This window comes from Plectrocnemia conspersa, unplaced genomic scaffold (assembly GCF_051122295.1).
Source record: "Plectrocnemia conspersa isolate PC_06_02 unplaced genomic scaffold, ASM5112229v1 ptg000010l, whole genome shotgun sequence".
Lineage (NCBI taxonomy): Eukaryota > Metazoa > Arthropoda > Insecta > Trichoptera > Polycentropodidae > Plectrocnemia > Plectrocnemia conspersa.
This window is the reverse complement of record NW_028277174.1, coordinates 23007814-23029235: the sequence shown is the minus strand read 5'-3', so window position 1 is coordinate 23029235 and position 21422 is coordinate 23007814. Positions and strand designations below refer to the sequence as shown.

The 21422-nt window shown below is 29.4% G+C and overlaps 2 protein-coding genes across 2 annotated transcripts; one reads left to right on the top strand and one right to left on the bottom strand.

Annotated features, from left to right (window-relative positions):
- Positions 1–11476: 11476 nt before the first annotated feature.
- LOC148231050 (ketohexokinase-like) lies at positions 11477–17151 on the top strand. Its single transcript, XM_088195021.1, has 5 exons — positions 11477–11746; positions 14442–14618; positions 14684–14831; positions 14899–15134; positions 15212–17151. The coding sequence occupies exons 1-5, from the start codon at positions 11583–11585 to the stop codon at positions 15465–15467; spliced, it is 981 nt and encodes a 326-aa protein (XP_088051147.1). The 5' UTR covers positions 11477–11582; the 3' UTR covers positions 15468–17151.
- Positions 17152–17159: 8 nt separating this feature from the next.
- On the bottom strand, positions 17160–20831 carry LOC148231049 (epidermal retinol dehydrogenase 2-like). Its single transcript, XM_088195020.1, has 5 exons — positions 20758–20831; positions 20348–20569; positions 19941–20282; positions 17747–17997; positions 17160–17681 (listed from the first exon to the last, which is right to left on the bottom strand). The coding sequence occupies exons 1-5, from the start codon at positions 20773–20775 to the stop codon at positions 17489–17491; spliced, it is 1026 nt and encodes a 341-aa protein (XP_088051146.1). The 5' UTR covers positions 20776–20831; the 3' UTR covers positions 17160–17488.
- Positions 20832–21422: the final 591 nt, after the last annotated feature.

The following is a 21422-nucleotide window of genomic DNA, read 5'->3' as shown; positions in this document are numbered from 1 at the left end:
TTTTGAATAATCGCCATTTTTAACCAAAAAATATGATAAGCTAGCTATCGAAAATAGTCGAGATATTTAATAAAACTGCTGTCGTGTTCGCAAAAACTTTAAAAATATTTTTTTTAAATAAAATTTATATTTTAACTTTAAGCTTTCATTACGTTTAGATTTTTCTACAAGACAAGATTTTTGACAAAGATGCAAAACGAACCAGATGTCTGGTTAACAAACTTATCTGAAATATTTGCTAGCTCTATCTTAAAAACAAGTTTTATGTTAAAATAATTAATATACAAAAACCGTTATATCCCATACAAATAAAAAAAATAATGTCATCGAAACCGTTATATTCCATATAAATAAAAAATGTGAAAAATATATTCTTTTAGACATTTTTTATAGTTATTGGTAGTCAATGATTTTTATTAAATCGCGTCTTGAATCCTTCTGCAATAGGTTTTTTTTTATGAAAATCTACCTAAAATGTAGAGAAGGATGTTATAATATAATAACTGGGTATATAATTTCTGATATCTTTAATGCATAACAACTAAACGTAACATAATATGAACATTACAAATCATATACATATGTGCAAATGCACAAAAATCTTATTAATAAATAGTTAAAACTAATCTTGATATTAATTATTCATAAGTATAGTTAAAAATCAACGAATAACTTATTGCTGTACACACTAATATTAAAATATTGCTTAAGTAAAAAGTAAATAAATTATGAATAATTAAATAGCAAAAGAAATATAAATAAATATTTTACCACAACTGTATTTTTACAATTTATTTGAAGGAATTAAATACTCTTCTTGCTTGCTAAGATCGATTTCTCAATGATAGATTAATTTACACATCAAAGGGAATCTTCTTATTAGCATATTTAATCGATAAATGTAGAGAAAATATCTATCAATATATTATATGATTAATATATTAAAATAACAATAAATTACCATATAATTTAATTTAAAAGAATTTTAATTAAATAATTATAATCAAATATGAAATATAATATTAAAAAAATTTTCACATCAATATTAATTAGTATATTAAATTATTTTAAAAACGAAATTAGGCCTAAAAAATATTAGAAATGCCTGCTTTTGAGATTTTAATATTGAAAATACATTAGTTATTAACTTAAAATTTACACGCTTCACGTTCCAAAAATATTTACATATCTATCTTATTTTTCTTTCCGATAATTCTGTTGCCAAGTCAAGTCAAAATTATAAATTCCGACTGAATTATAAACATACGGTTTTTGAAAAAGTCAATCCGGTTTGGTAAGCTTAATTTTTCTCTTTTTTATCAAACTATTACCACGTCCAAAACAAGCAAACTGCGCTAACTGAATTAAATTACATTGTTTCCATTATAAATTAGCAACATCACAAATTTTTATGCAAATATAACCCTGTTATTTGTTAGATGCATTGAACCTGAATCTTGAAAGTCATCAATGGCAGGTGTTAAAATAATGTTACGTAATTTTAACCACGCAAACGAGCCGTTAATTTTTGAGGGTTCTAAAACACATTTACGATTGCCAAACTTTCCGATTCTTATGCGTTACATTGCCCAACGTATTTTCATATATTTTAATAATTGACTCCGCATAATAATATATGGTAATGTGTTTAATTTTATACACCTGACATGCGAGATTGGCAAAATAAGCTAATTATGTACGTTTTATATATTTGGGAAAAATTCTAAATATGTGTCGCTGTAGGTGTTAAAATTTCCTCTCGACCGTGAACGCATCGAAAATTTCAACGATGGCGTATGATGTAACTTTGGTAGTTATTTTTCTAAATACGTATATTTTTAGCACATCAAATAAACATTTTTGCCAATGACAACAATAAATATATACATATGTATAAATAACACATAAAAATAAGTCGCTTATGTTTATTATTGCATATTTTCTACCGTTTCGCTTTTAATTGCTGCATTAAAACGATAAAAAGTTTTATCGAACTCCAGGATGTAGATTTTAGAAGCCTGAACATTTCACACAACAGCAGTTAAAATATTACATATATTATATTATACATCGAATACATCGAATATTCATTAAATTGTTTAAAAGCTTAAGAACGTTAATAAGGCTAGCTAAGTTTACTCCTTATTTAAAGTAAAGTAAGTATTCTACAATTGCCATATATGTGATGGGCATCTCAATTGTCACTTTGTTTGCGTAGTTTGTGTTTAACAATCAAATATTAACAGCATATCACCGATGAAAATGTAAAAAAGAGTAAAGAAACTGTGCTTAGTAATCGCTAAATCACTATTAGTATGATCGCTGATGTAGTTGACATTTTATAGGATTCATGATAATCAATTTTATCTGTCAATTGGACACAAAATAAGTAGCAGCATCATAAAAAAATCTAAGCAATTGATTAATGAAGTTTGCGTCATAACAGGTGCATTGAAAAGCCGTATAGACAAGTGTCCAAAAGTGCTCTAAAGAGCCAAGACTAAAAAAAGCACGTCAAGTTTGATCGAATGTTAAGGTTCTCTTTACTGTTTCCTTTGTTATAGCAGTATAGCTCAATACAAAGTTGCAGTTTTTATGCTGTATGCGTGAGGTAATTCCAAGAATTTTTTTAGAAAATTTATACTTTTAAGAAAACAATTCTTGAATGTGTGCAAGACAATAAAATCTATAATAATAGATATTTATTCGATTTAAACATTTAATTATTTCACAAAAGCTTTTTACGCTTTTCCGTTAGCAAATTCGTCTAAAATAAATCTGGTAATTCATGTTAAGTGTTACAAGTCCATTTAGTTGCTCCTGACTCATTGTTGATTGTAGAAAATTTATTATTTTCTTATCTTAACTGAATTTTATTATGTTTCTGCCTCTTCCGTAACTCAGAAAGTAGAACTAATACATCTTCATCTTTACTAATTTCACCCAAATTATAAACACTTAAGGCTCGGCCATACAGAGAGCGGTTTGTCGTGGCGGGAAGCGATATCTGACCGCGGCGGTCAGGCGGTTCTGTCTGACAGAACTGATGCAACATTGCATCATACAACCAGACCGCCTGACCGCCGCGACACAGACAGACCGCTCTCTGTGTGGCCGAGCCTTTATAGTAAGAGCTCGAGTTTGCAACTGGCACCCGCTCAAATGATTTATATCAACTTCTTCATTTACTTCACCGCTGTCATCTTCAGTCTCAACGCCGTCTTTGGGAAGTGTTATAAACACATTCTCACATGTTATGATTCTGGGTAAAAAAATCAATGTTAGTATTATCCCAGTGTTCCAATTTAGGAACATGGATAATTTTGTGAATAAAAAAAATACAGATGAAAAAAATAAACAATAGAACAATACTAAAGTATGACAAATATTATCAATATATAATAAATGTGTTATTAAGATGACTAAACTTACTTGTCAGATGACATTTCTTGTTGAACATAAATGATGCTCATAAAAAACACTGCTCACTCTGACAGGTTCAAACCTGAAAAAATTTGCACCAGAAGCTCCGCACGCTTACCAGCTGTCGATTGATGCAATTGAAATTGTATCTCTATTTATATTGGATAATGCATATTGAAGTGGGGAGAAAAAAACTAAATGTTTAAATATTGGAACACCGCGCAAAAATGGGTTACCAATTAAAATTTAAATTCAAATTTAATTGTTTAATGGTAAAAATATATATCTACTGGTGGAAAAGTATTCCGATATGATTTTACTGAAATGACATATTTTAAAAAATATTTCCAGGATAGATTCCATACTGTTTTTTTTTAGTTTTTCTTAAAGGGATTATCTGAGAATTCATTAAGATTCGTAGTATTTAATTAAATTATTATTCTAATGAACGACGCATTATCTCTTCTATAACTTACAAAACGGATAAGTTGTAAGACGATATAAAAATAAAAGCTCTTGTAAATAATATCTCAAACCGCATAAAATGAACTAATATTATGTATGATACTAGTAAACAAAATAATTGACATCCCGTATGCAAAGCGATCATTGCTCATATCAGTGGCAAACAATCGACACTCTATAACCGATGACCGATTTTCGCCATCGCAAGCACAACCACTAGAATCATCATGTTCGGTCAACATTTTCACGACATCGCGATTCATACGTAAAACGCATCATGCGGGTCAAACGTATTTCACAATCTTCGTCTATGGCTAAACAAAAAACCGCATTGTGGACGAAGAACACCAGAAGACAATGAAGTTTGTCTTACACTTTCGATTTTTAAAAAAGCATAAGAATAGTACGCGTGTGCATATTAAACGTTGGTTGAGTAATATGATTGTAGTACATAGGGTGACTTTTCGGCACGGCTGCGCGGGCCATGTTCACACGTGACGAGGATCACCGATCGGTCGACCACGCACGACGTTCGACGAATTGACCCGATTGCGAAAAACGCGACTGACATTCGTAATGCAGTTTTGTATGTACTGAGTCAGAACGGTGAGATAAAATGATATATAAACTACAAGTGAAACTACTGAACATTTCATAACGTGATTTGAATGAGGTGGACAACCTTTTAAACACCGTAGCCTTAAAAACTGTTAATTAACTTTAAGTAAAAAATATTATTGGACTTAAAGTAGGTATATATCAAGCTTCATTTAAACGCGCAGCACATTTTTTTAATAAAAAACCAGAAATAATTGAAAAAATATATAGATATGTATGTCTTGGCAAATATGAAGCAATGGAGATTATGTAATATGGAATATTTGCCTAATCTAACGATAAGCGAAGAAAATTTGTAAAACAGTTGACATTTAAATGAAGACTACTATCATGTAAATGCTAAATATTATATAAAATTATTTATTTTTCAAGTTTTTTGAATATACATACATATAATCACTTTCAGCAAAAATACTTTCGCCAATGCCATGGAAGTGAATTTCTAGCAAGAATAATAATTTAGTATTCACATCGCTAAAGATTGCAAAAAAGCGTTGAGGATGCTCGGTTTCGTTATGCGGAGCGCGTGTCACTTTAACAATTTATTAGAGATTCGTAGCTTATATAGCTCTATTATTTAAAATCCCAGCGAAGCAAAGTACTCATTGTTTTTGGAGAGAATTCAGCCAAAGAAGTACGGATCGCTTCATAAGATTCCCATGTCATCTGGACGAAGTACCGTTACACGAAATAGCATGCTTTATCTCTTTCTTCGTTGCATGCGACACCACTCCCACTTTTATTTCTAAAGGATCGGCGTCAGTCCTGGATTTTTAAATGATTAAATTTGATTAACCTACAATACCACTGACTTCATTCCATAATTTTGCTTCTTATGTATCTGATTTTTTTAATTTTGCGCAAAATCTAAACGATTTTTTAAATAAATATAATTATTACAGTCATTATTAACTGTGTTTCTACTACTGTTGTTTACAAAAGAAATAAAATATTTGTATTTATTATAAGAAAAGAGCATTAATATATAATAAAAATAAAATGGTAAATATTTCTTTAGAAACGCAGGGTAACACCCACACGGTGTATGGCTGAGAGGCAAATAGTAGTGGATTCTAATTAGAATGTAACGGTAAACCGTCGAGCTCGATAGGGAATCTTATGATGCGTACGGATCGTATCCGTATGTGTATCCTAGTGCGTTTCTGCTAGGAACGTTGAAATACAATACAATGCATTCTCACCGTAATGTATATTCAATGAACCGCTTTGTAAAGTCGCTGAGGGGTGGTTTCGACAATCCGAATTCGCGGAGAGCCTGCATCCCCCAGGGCGTAAGACGATAGAAACTGAGCAGTCTTCTATAACTGTGATCCCCAGGATCTACCAGCGTGAGCCAGGAACTAAAATTCTTAAACAAAGTTCGGTATAAAACATGGTTGCAGATTAATATATGTTTCACAGAAGCGTCGAAACATACAGATAAATCGACATGTAATATTTTCATACCATCGTAAAGTAATTCTCACTTTAATAGTTAAGTAGATTTTGATACACACTTAAGATCAAAAAGCAGTCAATAAGTAATAACAAAAATACCTCAATATCCATCGTGTATGGGAGATCGAAATTATTATCAATTAAAAACATCATTTTAATCGATCATCACAAATAAGTTTTTCCTAGATTTTACTAATCTAATGGATGAATCTCTTGATGATTAATTAAAATCTAGCTAGTTTGTAGATATTATGTATTAAAAAATTTAATAACGAGCTACTTCAGCTCATATAAAATACTCATTTTATCAAGATATCTTAATTTAATTAAATAAAAATAAAATAAATCTTTTAGTTAGGTATAAAAAAAGGCTTAATGTATAATTAAAAAATATATAAATTTGTTTGCAGGCGAAAATTGTGTTAAACGTTAGTGATGACGTCGTTTCGAGCATCGATTAAATCACTATGTTTATATTTTTTTAATAATGATAAAACCCATGCACTAGTGATATACAAGTCCAATATATATAGCTTACATAACCGTCTATAATTTATAGTTATTATATGAAATGTTACAATTTTATTTTATTAAATTTTATTTCTTCCTTCGTCTCAAAACTTTAGTTACACGTGAAAAAAGAGTTCAATTAGTTGAATAGTATTGCATACTTTTACAACAAAATAACAAGTCTGTTTTGTGCTACCTTGTATTGTGTTTGCTTTCCACAATAACAATTTAAGTTATATAACACTCAAAGAAAGTCAACAAAGAGTAGGTAATGTGTTACCAACATAGTAAAAATTAAGGAACTGTGATAATTGAGTACAAGGTCAAGTGTAAATACGTTTTGAGCTATTACTAAATATATAATTTTTAGCTGATACATATTCATAAAAAATATGAAAGCTCATCATAATATTATATGTAATATATTTAACGATATGAAATTAAAAATCAATACATAAATAATAAAAATATAGACGTTTCACTATGAAAAATTTCAACCAAATATGGATATTGGGTTTATATAAACATTCATGAATATATCTATATTAAAAATGAATCTTGCTTGTTGCTAACTGAAACAAGAGGTCGTTAAACTTAGTGACGCAGTTTCCCTTTGCTTTTTATACGTGATATTTTAAAAATCAGAATTTTGTGCACATGTCCGAAATGATCTGATAGAAAATCAGGTTTTTAATATTTATGTACATCTTGAAAAACGACATTTGTTAGAGCTATGCAAATTTGCCTAAATGACACGTATATAAAGACAAGACCTGGAGATAAAGTTATATAGAACTTGATAAGTAGTTGTATGATATTTAGTGAGAGAGAAAATAAGACTGGCAACTATTTAAATATGTTAATATGAAACTAATTAGATAATATTTTAAGATACATTTTTAACCCCACTTGCAAAGTAAACTAAAGACTGTGACTAGAGTATCTAATCAAGCGAATTTTCTTGGGAAAACAATATGTGTGTGGTTTTCCGTTGCCTGTTACAGCTCATTGGTTGATGACATAAATGCCGTAAGAATTTTAAGATTATTATTTTAAATATCTTTTGCACATTATAGTTGATATATTTCATTTTAAATTAATAATTTGAGCATCCAAGATAACCATCCGAGCTTTATTTTCAAGTATACCTACATTTAAGCCCGACATAAATTATTACATTTTTAGAAAATTTGGATATGCAAAAAAGTATGACAATATGTTTCAGAAATGTGTCATAAAACCTGGTAGACATCACGTACTTTTTTCTAAAAAAAAATACCGTGTTCTCAACAGAACGTTATTATAATTTTCGTTATATCCGCGATATAAAAATGCGGAATGAAGAAAAGAGGCGTAACAGTGTTACGTGTTTTGAATGTTGATTTTTCACAGTCTATGGAAATACGGATATTTACACATCTCTAGCTACATGTTGTTTACAAAGGAACTAGTGCAAAAAATATATATGTATAATCCATGTACATAATTCTTCCAAAAAAATTGAGTAAAAAAATTAAGTACGTCGCATGACCTTTGTACGTGGCTCATTTTACAGGCCTCAGACAAGTTAAAAAGTTTTTTCTGAATCTTCAACATGCCAATTTCTAAAAATAAATATAGCTCACCTTGTATTAGCTATAAGCAATATATTGAGTTTCAATAGGAAAATAAACTTTATATGTTTTGCAGTTCCTATACCCCTGTTTATCAATTTTTTGGTGGATGTTTGTATTGACAATTACTTTCATTTTTATATTTATATATATTTTTATATTTATATATATTTTGCCAATCTATAAAATTGTTATAAATTTTAATTTTTACTAATTTATCGGCAGCCAAAGACTTTTTCTTCTTCTTCGAGAAAGCATTACTGCGAAGTTTTTCGGTGAGATATTTTCCTTTTCACACGCTCGCGTGCTAAGTGAGGCAGGTAAGGGCATTTGCCTCCCCCTTTGAATTTGGCCAGAAAAATGTATACCATGATATCAATCCGAAACAATATCTGTAAACAAAATAAATAAACAAATAGTATTTTTAACAAAAATATAATAACAAAATTGGTTTCATTGGTTCAAGTATCTATGTAAATACATTTTATTTGCCCTATAGTTGCACTACGTAGGAATAAACTTGTTTTAATAAATGTCCATATCGAATTTTTTTTGGTAAACCCGCAGGTGTCTTTGGTTTAAATCAATATAATTTATTCAGATAAAAATTGTCAAATTTACTGTGATTGCGAGAAATTTTATTACCTCGCCAAAATAGCAATAAAAGTCGAATATTTTCGTACAATTGGAACTCAGAGTGGTATTCATAGATGAGTCATCTCCAGTGTCCAATAATTACGTGAAAACGGTAATAGCCTGAAATATTAGTTCAAGTTCAAGAACACATTTTTTCTACTTCATACGCTAAATCTGTTTATTTACAACTTTTTTGTAATGGTTATGACATTTAGTGTGATTTTATCTTTGATCATATTCAGTCATAAAATAAATATATTTAAAGTATTAAAATTTTATTACTATATGATAAGACATTCATTTTATACATCTTAAGTCCAGTAATTGTGATAATACTACTCTTATTATCTAAAAAATATGGGTATGGTATATGATAGTATCAATACACACACTGTATTCCAATAACGAAGCTACCACTTAATAAGATATTTTTTTCATTTAACGCTAAATTTACTTAATTGCCAAAAATAAACACGAAAGAACATAAAAACATGATAAAATCTTGCGTCAAAATGCTATAATGCATTTTTTTATTATAATTGTTTATACATGTGTGATACTGTTTACAATACAGTGCCAAGTATTGCTCAGACAACATCTAATAGCTAATGTAAGATTCTTCGATTGGTCTATGTCGTAGATCCAATAAGACTGCCTGGTCTACAAAGATCTAAGCAGCCTACAAATTTCCCAAAAAGAATATAAAGCGGTTAATATTTATGTATACTAAAAATGCCCTGTTAAATATATTGTTAAAAACAAATACTTATAATGTTCTTATTTATTACGTGTTGATAACAGCGCATGGCCATTATAAACGTTGTTATGGCTATGCAAATTTGGCCCAAGTCGAGCGGGAGCTTCCGCTCGACCCTCCTTGTGTTACTGGCTCGAGAGCTGCGTGGACGTAAACCCACATCTCTCGAAGGATGAAGTTAAACAAATAAATTGTATCAATTCACACTATAAATCCCATTGATATCAACACCATTCTACTGAAAATACAGTTGCAATGATATGACTTTGCCCCAATTAAGACCATGTTTTAAGCTTACCCAACAATAAAACTTGTTTTATAAAGGAGTTCATCTATGGTAACAATTATTTAAAATAGTTTTGAATCAACATTTTAACAACTACCTGGCACTTTCGTAATGCGTTTAGCTATTCCAGTATGACACTTATTTCTATCAAAGAGTTCTGATGTTTTATATGTTTTTGTCGATTTTTTCACAAAGCTCCTCTGCTCTTTTCAACAAATTATAGCTCATGCCGTAACTACCGTTTATAAAAAGTATTTATTGTCCATTAAAGAACTGCGTAAATATAAATTACTCAAAGTGACCCGAACGATTGTTTTGCTATCTATATTATGCACCGGTCCAAGAGATGGCTCATCTACTTATCACTACCTGTCACTACCTGTCATCTACATGTTGCATAGCTGTAGCGTAAGAGGGGGGGCAGAGGGTGGCGCCAATACGAGGTTGGTAATAATTCATATTCAAAGAATATATTTGAATATATATTTCAAAACACACTCACCCAAGCAAGATCCAGTGGTGGTCACTTATTTCAGAACAATTGAAAGCATAAAAAATGTTAACTTTTAAAATTAGTTAGTGTTGGTCTTAAACTATTTGCTTGCTGGTGTTTCGCTATTTTATATGTTATTTATTTTGCTGTTATTTTCAAGCGGATATTTATGTACAACATTTCTTCCATCTGCTTGATGACTTTAGTAACTATATAAATTTGATATAATTCAATACGTTCGTATTTTTTTATGATTAGCCTTAATATAAATACTGTATTTACTGTTCAAAGTTTTTAATAATTTATTCGATTTTTGCTGTAGTGAAAATTTATGACAATAACATTTACGATTTTTTTTATATAAAGGACGTATTTGAAAATTGTGAAAAAAATAGGGGGCAGGGCGCCAAATAGCATTTTTGTCCCCTGGCGCAAACAATTCTAGTTACGGCACTAACCTGTGTATAATGGTTTTTTCTATCAATATTAGTACCATTTTTTTCAAAACGCATTAGAAAATCACGGAATTATCTAAGAGGGGGGAAGTTAAATAATACATGTTAAACGACCGACAGACATTACTTCTGAAAGATTTAATATAATTTTCCAGCTTGGAGTAAAATATTTATAATATAAATAATAAGCAGCCTGGCAAAATGAAGTGGTGTTACTATACGAAATAATTTTAAACTGTTTGTCACGTTACCAAAAAATTAAAAACCAGCATTTCACTTAAATACTGAATGAATTTTTAAATTTCTGCGTCCCGAATTTGCTAAAAGACATTAAGATACTTGTCAATTACATCGATGCCACGCTCAGAAACCATATTGCTATGAACATTTTATTTGGCTTTAACGTCTGCGAAAGTGGGCAACAATTCTTTACTTTAAATTTAAAACGTTAATGTCTTAACGATAGCTGGTTAGAAAATCATATTTCGTATTTAATTTACATTACAATAACGTATTTGTAATCGGTTGTTATAGGGCTTTATTTTATAATTAATATGGTTTTCATATCCATGCCGTGTTCGTAAATTACATAATAAACTAATACTGATATTTGTGAAATAAAAAAAGGTTTTACTACTATTAAAATATGTCTATTTATATATAGAGCATTTAAAATTTTAAATTACCATTACAAATTATTTAAAATAATTAATTTCGGGTTTATTTACATTTTTGAGCGTGTTCGTAAATCTCTCAATTTACATTATCAGCTGTTCGTGCTCGATGTCAGATTGTCGAAATGTTTTCTCACCCGTGCCCAAATTGTGTCGATTTCGCATTCGCAAACTGTTATATTTACTGAATAACTATGATGAACAGCATCTTTGAGGCATACGAGAACGTTGTTGGTAAAATTGGCTCACCAACAAAGAGCGATATTATGACCAGTAAGAAAATTTTGTGCGTTGGCTTGTGCAACCTTGACATTGTACAAGTTTTGGATACTTATCCTCTCGAAGACAGCGATCAAAGGTTGGTATTCAATACTACATACTTAATATTATACATTAAAAATATATAAATACATATATTTATATTCAATGATAACTTTCTAGTATCGTAATAATACTTCATTTAATTATAATTCGTCCTTGTATATTCTCGAATAATAATTCGATTAATATCAGTACCACAGTTCAAAGTAAACGTAATACATAGTCGATATTACTCATAGTCTATTGATAATGTTGCTTAAATTTAGTGTATATTGATAATGAATCATCTTAGATAGCCTACATGTCATTTTACTCGTATTGTTTATATTTGCACTTTTTGGATAAATGTTTTTGTTTTTATAATTCCTTAATCGAGTTTCAATAATTTGAGACATACTATGGCACTATATAATAATGATTTATATTGGATATATATGCAGAAAATAGGTTATTTTATGGATTTCACAATAACAATTGATTATGGATTGAACAAATACATTGAGTCATGCTCTTCTCGCTATTATGAAATAATTGACTCATGAAAGTTAATTTATTTAATGTATTCTAATATAATCTGGAATACTGCAAGGATTTAATCTTGGCTGTTGCTGTCTCTTCAGTTTATAAATGACATAAATACAGTAATTGTACACTCTGAATTTTTATTATATGCTGTATTTATATCTATTAAAGCGATTATTGATTCTTAATCTCTACTGGATGATCTAAATTCATGGTTTAGATGGGCTTCTGTTAATAGTTTATCATTCAGCCTTTTCGGGTTTTGGTGCCGAGTAGTGTAACTTTATCAGGGTTGATATTTCTGATGTTTATTTTATTACACAAGTATCGGGTGGCGGTGTCGAATGCAGAAGAGCATAAACCCTTTGAGCGGTATTGCTGTACATGTACGGTAGTCGATCTTTCACTGTTTTGTGGTACCACAGATAGTTACATATTTATATATTTATATATAACTGAAAAAATAATAAATAAAAAACATTATATTATATTAACAATATTTTTTTTAATTTGATTTAATGTAAATGATTTCTATAGAAAATAATACCAATAAATAAAAGAGTACGAAATAAATGAACATAACAAAAAAATTATATTCATTTTATAAGATATACTGAAAGCCTCTGAATTGATATAAAAAAATACCACAAAAAATATGTAAAATAAACTCATTACTCGAAAGGGACTCATCGCCCACTTTTCAATGACAATTTTTTTTATCGTCCACCTTTGGAAAAGTTAGCTATTTCTATCTCATTTAATAATAAATTGTAAAGGTAGCAATGCCCAGATATTTTTTAAATTTCACCAAAGTATTTATATAGCTTGTGTAATTTTTTAATTTCAAATAGAAAGTTTGAAAATAAAAAAAACTTAGAATTAAAATTATTTAATCAAAACAAAAAATGCACACAAGATTTTTACTATTATTATTGACTAATAGCAAAGAAAGATAAAATTTTTTTCTATTTATACGGTGCTACTTAAAAAACTGAAAATGATATTTATATAAAAACACTTGCTTCTTATAAAATAATAAATGCTACTTATACAAATAAGAATTGCTATTTATAAAAATAGTATTCGCAATTAAAAAAAATCAAAATATCTAACCAAGTATCCTAACAGTTCGAGCCTAACCCATGTTTACCTGAAAAAAACGATTATAGCGGCCACTTTTAAAAGTCCTAAAATGCATTATATTTTATGCAAAAGATATTTATTTTATTATAAATATATAATGCCTGCATTTTTTAATAAAAACGTTTTGCACACTTCTCCGTCGCCCTCCATAGCTCTTTCATCGCTTACCAAATTCCCCCAGAACCAGCAATGCCCACCAAAATTCATCCATCACCCATTAGTGGGCGATAATGCCTACTTTGAGAAACAATTGAATAGATTAATGAAAACGGTTATAGAGGCCGCGGCACCAAAATATATAGTCGTAGAGAGCTAATATTTATCTTTAATCGAGTTTCTCTCTTAACCCTTTATAGTCCAAAGCTTTTTAATAAGTGTTGCCCCAATGCCAAGCCATTTTGATTGAATATATTTAATTAAATAATTTAATGATAAGCTCGGCTCTTAGGTGTTCTAATATAACAACCTCTCTTGAAGGTTTCTTCGTACAGCGCCTATGTTAAATTGACCCTTTTTTGATCCCCTACATTTCTATTACTTCAATTAACATTTCATTATGCCGGCAATAAAAATATCATTTTTTGCTCAAAGTGGACATACCATAGCATATAATTTAAAATAGCCACAATAAACACATTAGGCTTGGATAGAAAAAAGCTCACAAAAATATAGTAATAGTTTAAATAGCTATAGATATTTTAATGTCTTCGGCCTAATTGGAATTGAAAGCATTTCTGTTCGCCGTTAAAATTATTGCTATTTCCAAAATGGAAATTTTGATTTTTTCATGGCAAAGTTTAATACTTACGTTATTTTAAAATGCAAGACTCTTCTAATGGAGAAATTTTTCTCGGAACCTTAATTCTTTTAAAAATCTTACCATTTTATTCAATAATAATTTTAATTATCTTTTAAAACAATCAATGTTGATATTTTATTCACTCTTTTATATATGTATATTTACTTATATAAATAATAAATAAATAAATATAGGTGAGGATTAATTTGAATCAAAATTACATTGTTTTAATCACATAATAGTATACTAAAAACTGTATTAATTCTAGATGCAAGGAGTCGAGATGGCAACGAGGTGGAAACGCCTCCAACAATTGCACGGTTCTTTCGCAGCTCGGAGCAAATTGCGAATATTTAGGTACAATCAGTAAAGAAACCCACAACACATTTTTGCTAGACGACTTCAACAAATACAACATTAGTACAGCAAATTGCGTCTTTCATAGGTTTAACATATTTTATTAATTATTTTATGAATATAGTACGACTTTATAACCCATTTTTAATTCAGTAATTGTGAAACGCCATTATCTACGGTCATCATATCCTTAGAAAGTGGATCAAGGACAATAGTACATTCTAATCCATCTTTACCCGAGTTAAAATACGAAGACTTCAAAAAGATCGATTTGAGAAATTATTTATGGATACATTTTGAAGTAAGACTTGCTACTATATGTAACAATTAAATAAGCTTTCTTATAATCTATATTTACACATTTATAGGGTAGAAATGTATCACAAGTATTAATGATGATGGAATTCGTCGAACATTGGAATACGAAAAACGGCGATTCAAATCCAATAATGATATCGTTAGATGTCGAAAAGCCGAAAGCAGAATTAATAGATCTTTTACCATACGCTGATGTAATATTTGTCGGCAAAGACTTTGCTAAGTATCGACAATGTAAAAATATGAGCGAAACACTAAAAATCATCGCTAAAGATACTAAAACAGGGTAAACTTTATTGTATATTATATTACGCTAATTTTCTGTAATACTGATGTTGGACGGATCTGTATTTATCTTTTCAGAGCAACTATTATATGCGCATGGGGCGATAGGGGCGCAATGGCTAAAGGTCCTGACGGTGTGACAGTTCAGAGTCCAGCGTTTCCACCGAAGCAAGTGATAGATACTCTTGGCGCTGGAGACACATTCTGCGCTACAGTAATATATAGTCTTTCGAAGGGAAAATCGCTTCAGGAGAGTATAACTTCAGGTTGCCACATTGCTGGCGCCAAAGTCGGACAGAGGGGTTTTAGTAAAATAGGTAAACTATTTAAGTAATATGCACTTGATGAAGAAAGAAATAATCTGCCATTAATAAGTGCTTAATTTTTGTTAATATGAGCAATAATATTGATTTTAATCAACATTCCTAAATGTGCTATTATTAAAATGTATATGAAATATAAAAGCAATGTTTGTAAGTAAAAGTAAACATGATTCAGCATATTTTTTGCAATTATAACCTATGTAAAATTATTATACATAGTTTTTTTCATAAACACATCCATTTAAAAATTGAAAATAGTAGAAAAGTAATAATTGTATTAACCACCTAATAGCTTCAACATTCTATGTCTTAATATATGATGTAATCAGCATATTACATATCATTTCCATGTACAACTTATTGAAAATATGACAGTAAAAATCTTAAAAGATAAAAGTTAAATTTTATTTTTAATAATTTGAATTTTACTGTTATAGTTTACTTTAAAATTGCTTAATGACATAATTTAATTTATATTTCAAGATATGTTACTAAATATTTCACCATATATTATCATATTTTCTAATTCTTGTGAAATCACTATAACTTTATTATTGACGTATAATTGCGTCATCGGTTCTTAACAATGATTTGTCAAATAACTCATTTTTAAGCTTGTGAAGTGTTAAACGATTCACACAAAATATTTACTTCATGGTTGTTAAAGTATATAATACTATTATTATAATTAGTATTAAAATTCAAATCTTAAAAAGGTATTTTTATAGCTTTGCTTTTAATCAGATTTAAAAAAATACTATAATATATTAAGTTTGCAATGAAAGGAATGAATCTATGAATTAATATATTTTTAACATATTACACAATGAATAATCATTGTCTTCCTATTTTGTTTATATTTAACTCATTATTAAGAATTATATTTTAAATGAAATTGTAAGATGTTAAAACGCCATTATAAAAAAATATAATTTTCAGATATTATTCTGTAATCTATATAATGTATAATTGAAATTCTCATTAATTTGAAACACTATTTTATTTAATATCAATCAGTTATGTGTTAATAATGCAAAAAACATAAATTAACCTTAATTTATGTTATTATTGAGCTTGAGTAGTTTAACAATCTGTATTACTAGGTTAAATAAAAATATATAAAAAAAATCTTTGCGTTAAGAGGCGTTTTTACATCTAACCCCCTCGATTGTGATGTTTAAAATCAATATCAAACATGTCTTATTTACTTACTTTAAATTAATGTAATAAACATTGAGAATCATTGTGTTTTTATAAATATTGTTATCGTTGATTAAATATCTGAGAAAAAAACTAACTTAATTGATCAAATCAATCGAGATAACAACCAGTGGTTTCATAGAAATGAACAAATACTGGGCTTTAATTGTGTGTATTTGAATTAATGTACGACTTTAAAATTCTTTTCATAATAAAGAAACCGTATAAAGGATTTTTAAAAACTTTTATTGATTCTAAATGTCGCGTTTATACTATATTTAAAAAATGTATGCACTAAGATCGCATAATCTGATTATGATTGATCTCATTATGAAATAAATTATTTATATTATGCATATTGTTTATCAAAAATAATATTGTTGTATTTCCAAAGATTATCATTTGAAAATATAATATTTTGTTCTAAAACTACTCTATATAATATGATACATTTAACGATGAAGAACAATAATAATAAAAGAGCTTAAATAAAAACACTGTTATTTTAATTACAATATTTATATTATAATCATTGTACTATAATTATTTTATTGAAAATAAATACGCTTATGCTTACGTTATAATTACTGTTTTAATAAAATATATTTTTATCACATCACAAATTGCATAGATAGATTAAGGGGGGGGGAGGGGTAAAAATTTTCATGTGTAAAATGAAAATAAATTCCCTATCAGTCTTTGAAGAGAGTAAATTGAATTCGTTAAAAATTTGGTTATGACACACACTGACACAAAAATCACAATTCAATCACGAGCAATAAATAATAATTGTATACACAGAACATCAATTTGATTGACACATGTGTAACGATTATGCAAAGTCCACGCCAGTGTCGAGCATGTCTCGAATCATCACGGTCGCATCTCGTGGCAGTATTCTCAATAAGTGTCCCAAAAATATGAAATGCTTCGGAATGGACACTTCGATGTAGTTGCGTCGTACAGCTTCTATGATAGCTTTGGCCGCGTAAGATGCTGTAGTAGTTCCGAAGAAGCTCGGTATTCTTTAAAGTTAATCATATATTTTAATGAAAATATTATATAAATATTAATATTATCAAATGTATACCTTAATCTAATATCTTTAGCTGTGTCTGCGTTTAGAATGAACGGGTAGATGTGTACTATCGTGACGTGCACGTTGCATATCTTACTAATGCGCAGCTCTTCTAACACGGTTTCAGCTAGTCCTTGTACTGCAAATTGAGCAACTCCTAAAGGTAGTAGTCCTCTTTGTGTGTTCAGACCGGCCACAGATGTTAACACAACAATGTGGCCGTGATTTCTCTTCTTCATCATCGGTAAAAATGCATCTAATAACTAAAACAAATATTTTTAAATATAGATCAGATTTAGGATTAGACTTCAAATACATACATTTAATTTATAAACAAATTTAATATATCTTTAAACTTTAACCCTTTGATTGCCAAGCCGTTTGAGTATGTCATCTAAATATAGGTGTATTTTATTACACAATAAAAAAATATATGCTGGAAAAGATGTCATTGGCCTAAAAAAATATATCATATTCTTTCTTCAATGATATCGTTAAATCCAGCAATTCTCACTAAAGTAGCAAAATACGATAAAACTGATATTGGCAACCAACAAGTTAAGCAACCAACAAGTTAAAAAAAAAAAAAAAATACTAGTTAATAAAATATTGAATTAATTATTCTTAAAAAAGAAATTAAGCAATATTGGCATAATTTCTTATCAATTAATGCAATGTTAGATAATTTTATAATCCAATATTGTTTCTGTTTTTAATTTGATGGAAAATTTGGTTACTACCCGGCTAAGTAGAGACCACTTATTACAAATATGTATTGACCATCAGAAAGCACTTTTCCCATTAACACGTTAAAAACGCAATAAAAAAATATGCTTTCAGTCTTTACAACTCCCCAAATGCGTCAACAAATGTATAACAATGACAGTTGCCAACAGTGGCGGTGAAATATGTCTCATTAGCGTTGCCAAATCTCCACATGTTCAAACCACAACGGTTCTAATAAAAAATACAGAGAAAATGTATACATCTAGAGCAATTACCAGGAAGAACAAACACCACTGCATCGAAAAAGCTGATGTTCCACAAGACAGTAATGGGACTAACCCTGTATTAAATATACTCTCTGGAATGATTTTTATAACGCAAGTGAAAAAAATATATCAAAAGTAGACAACTTACTAACGACTAATTGGTGATTAAGAAACAAACTATTACTGTACAAAATTATTTCTTAGCCAATATAAACATCTGAAATTGTAATAGAGAATATAGTCAAAAATAATATCGAAATAAACTAAAAACTCATAAAATACCATTTTATGTTCCAAAGTTTTGTGGCAAAAGAGTCACTTCACCGATATCTTAACGTTTATTTTTATTCTCAACCCATTGATAGGCTGGTAAATCGTCCTGAAGAAGTGACGCATATTCATCTGAAACCTGAACGGTCGGTATACTAACCTCAATATGTATCATTAAACAGATAGTCAACGATTTTTTTAAACTGTCTCACAGTAGTACATTTAACATACTTTTTTTGAATTATTTTTTTCAAGAATTGGTAGTATCGAAAAATAACAATGGCATTCTATTTGGCGGCGCAGTAAAATAATTAGGATTTTATCTCATAAACCGTTTAATTAAAAAATATGAAAAAAAATTAGTCAGCCGCCTTCATGACCTATTTTTAAATTTTTAGGAGGTGCGTAGATTTAATATTGTGGAGATATTAGATAGGTTTTTGATTATTTCTTTCCTTGTCATTCTTTCGATGATTTTTCTCATTGTAATTGATATAAGCGGTTAATCTAAACATTTTATATATTCACAATCACAATATATGTTGAAATAACTTAAAAATGTAAAAAATCATTAGTATGCCGCAACTCTATTGAACCATATAATCAATTTTCTTATAACAGTTTGCAACTATTGCTCAACTATCAGATACTGATATGGCGTAATACATAACCCTTGCACTAAGATAGCTAAAATATTCATGACATTTATCTATCAAAATGGTACACTTTCATTATGACAGTTATTCGTGATAAAGATATTTGTCAATTGGTTTTATTTAGGTGTAGATGTCTATGGTTCAAAGTTCAAATCGTAAACATTAATAAATGTATGTATGTATATTGAACTTCAAATTACAAATTTTATGATAAATATTTTTATCAAACAATTGGCATTGTTGAGCCAGATGTTGAATTAATTCGTCGATAACGAGATTAAAACTCACCCAAAATTGTGACGTTATAGTCAGATCCAAAGTCTTATGTATGTCGCTCGGCGGCTCGGTGAGCAAAGACCTCGGACTCGGAATACTGCAACAGTGGAACAACATGGTAATATCGCCGAGGTCATTCTTCACGTCAATGGCCAGCTTCAGCACGTCATTACGATTCGTAACGTCGCAAGTGTAACTCCACACTCGCTTAAGCTCCAAATGAGACAACTGCTGCGCCTCGTAAGCTGTCGCCTCGTTAGATTTCTTGTTGATATCGACGCATATCACGATGGCTCCCAAAGCCGTCATTTGTTTCACTATATCTTTACCGACTCCTCTCCCGGAACCGACGACCTATATAATTAATCGTAGTTAAAATTTACAAAAAAATACAATGAGAGTTATTATTCAATAATTACCATGACGACTTCATCTCTGACCGATTTCAAAGGCGGTGGCCATACGACGCTCAACAAGGCGTTAATAATTGAAATAAACGAAAACACAAGCAGCCATATGACATCCCATGTTAAAATTATCGATGAATATATTTGTAATAAGATTCGCATCGGATAAAACCATTTGAGGCTTCTAGGTATGATGTTCAACCAATGGTCGTCCTGAACTGGTTCGCGATGATTCTGAAAACAACAATCAATTTTTTCAACATGTTTTTTAAATAGTTAGGAATTCGCACAGTACAATTATCAAAAGTGAAAGTGAATCATTATTGTCACATGTCAAACCAACTTTGAACAAATTTGCTTTAAAATTATGCTAGCGTATATTATAATTGATTTATAAGGCATTTGCGGTGAGTTTTAATTACCATAGTGTGTGCGCTCATTTAAACAATGCAATACAAAATACACAAGAAGGAGGCGCAACCGACAGCCGCAGACTGACAAAGAAACTGACGTTACAAGATAAGACACGCGGGGTCGATGGCTGACAGTTTTAAATTTAGCGCGTAAATTGTTAAGGCCTCCGCATACCGTTGCTAAAATAGTGTAGAGTATATCTATCGTACACTTTCGATAAATCAAATGTGCAAAATTGAAAAAAATGCATTCAAAAATAAAAAATTATAAATAATCAAATTAAACATATGCTCATTTTTAGATACTGTTTTTTCGAATACTGTAAATTTTTCCTTCTAATTAATCAATAAAAAATACACTTGGCTGGTCTGGTTTAGTTTTTTAGTGTCCGATGCGACAGTATTTTTATTTATTTATTATATAATGAAATTTTAATAAAAATCCATAAAATTGTATTAATTAATATTGGCACAACATTTCTTAAGTCACCAAACATTTTACAATTAATATCATTGTTTTAGCATGTATAAAAATGGCACAAAGTCGGAAAGTTCCAATTTATTATTATTTTTGCTGCAAATTTATTGAATATGTACATAGTATTTCGACCAACTTATAATAAATTTAAATTTCACGAAAAAACTTTAGCCGCTTTAAATCAATGATGTTATGA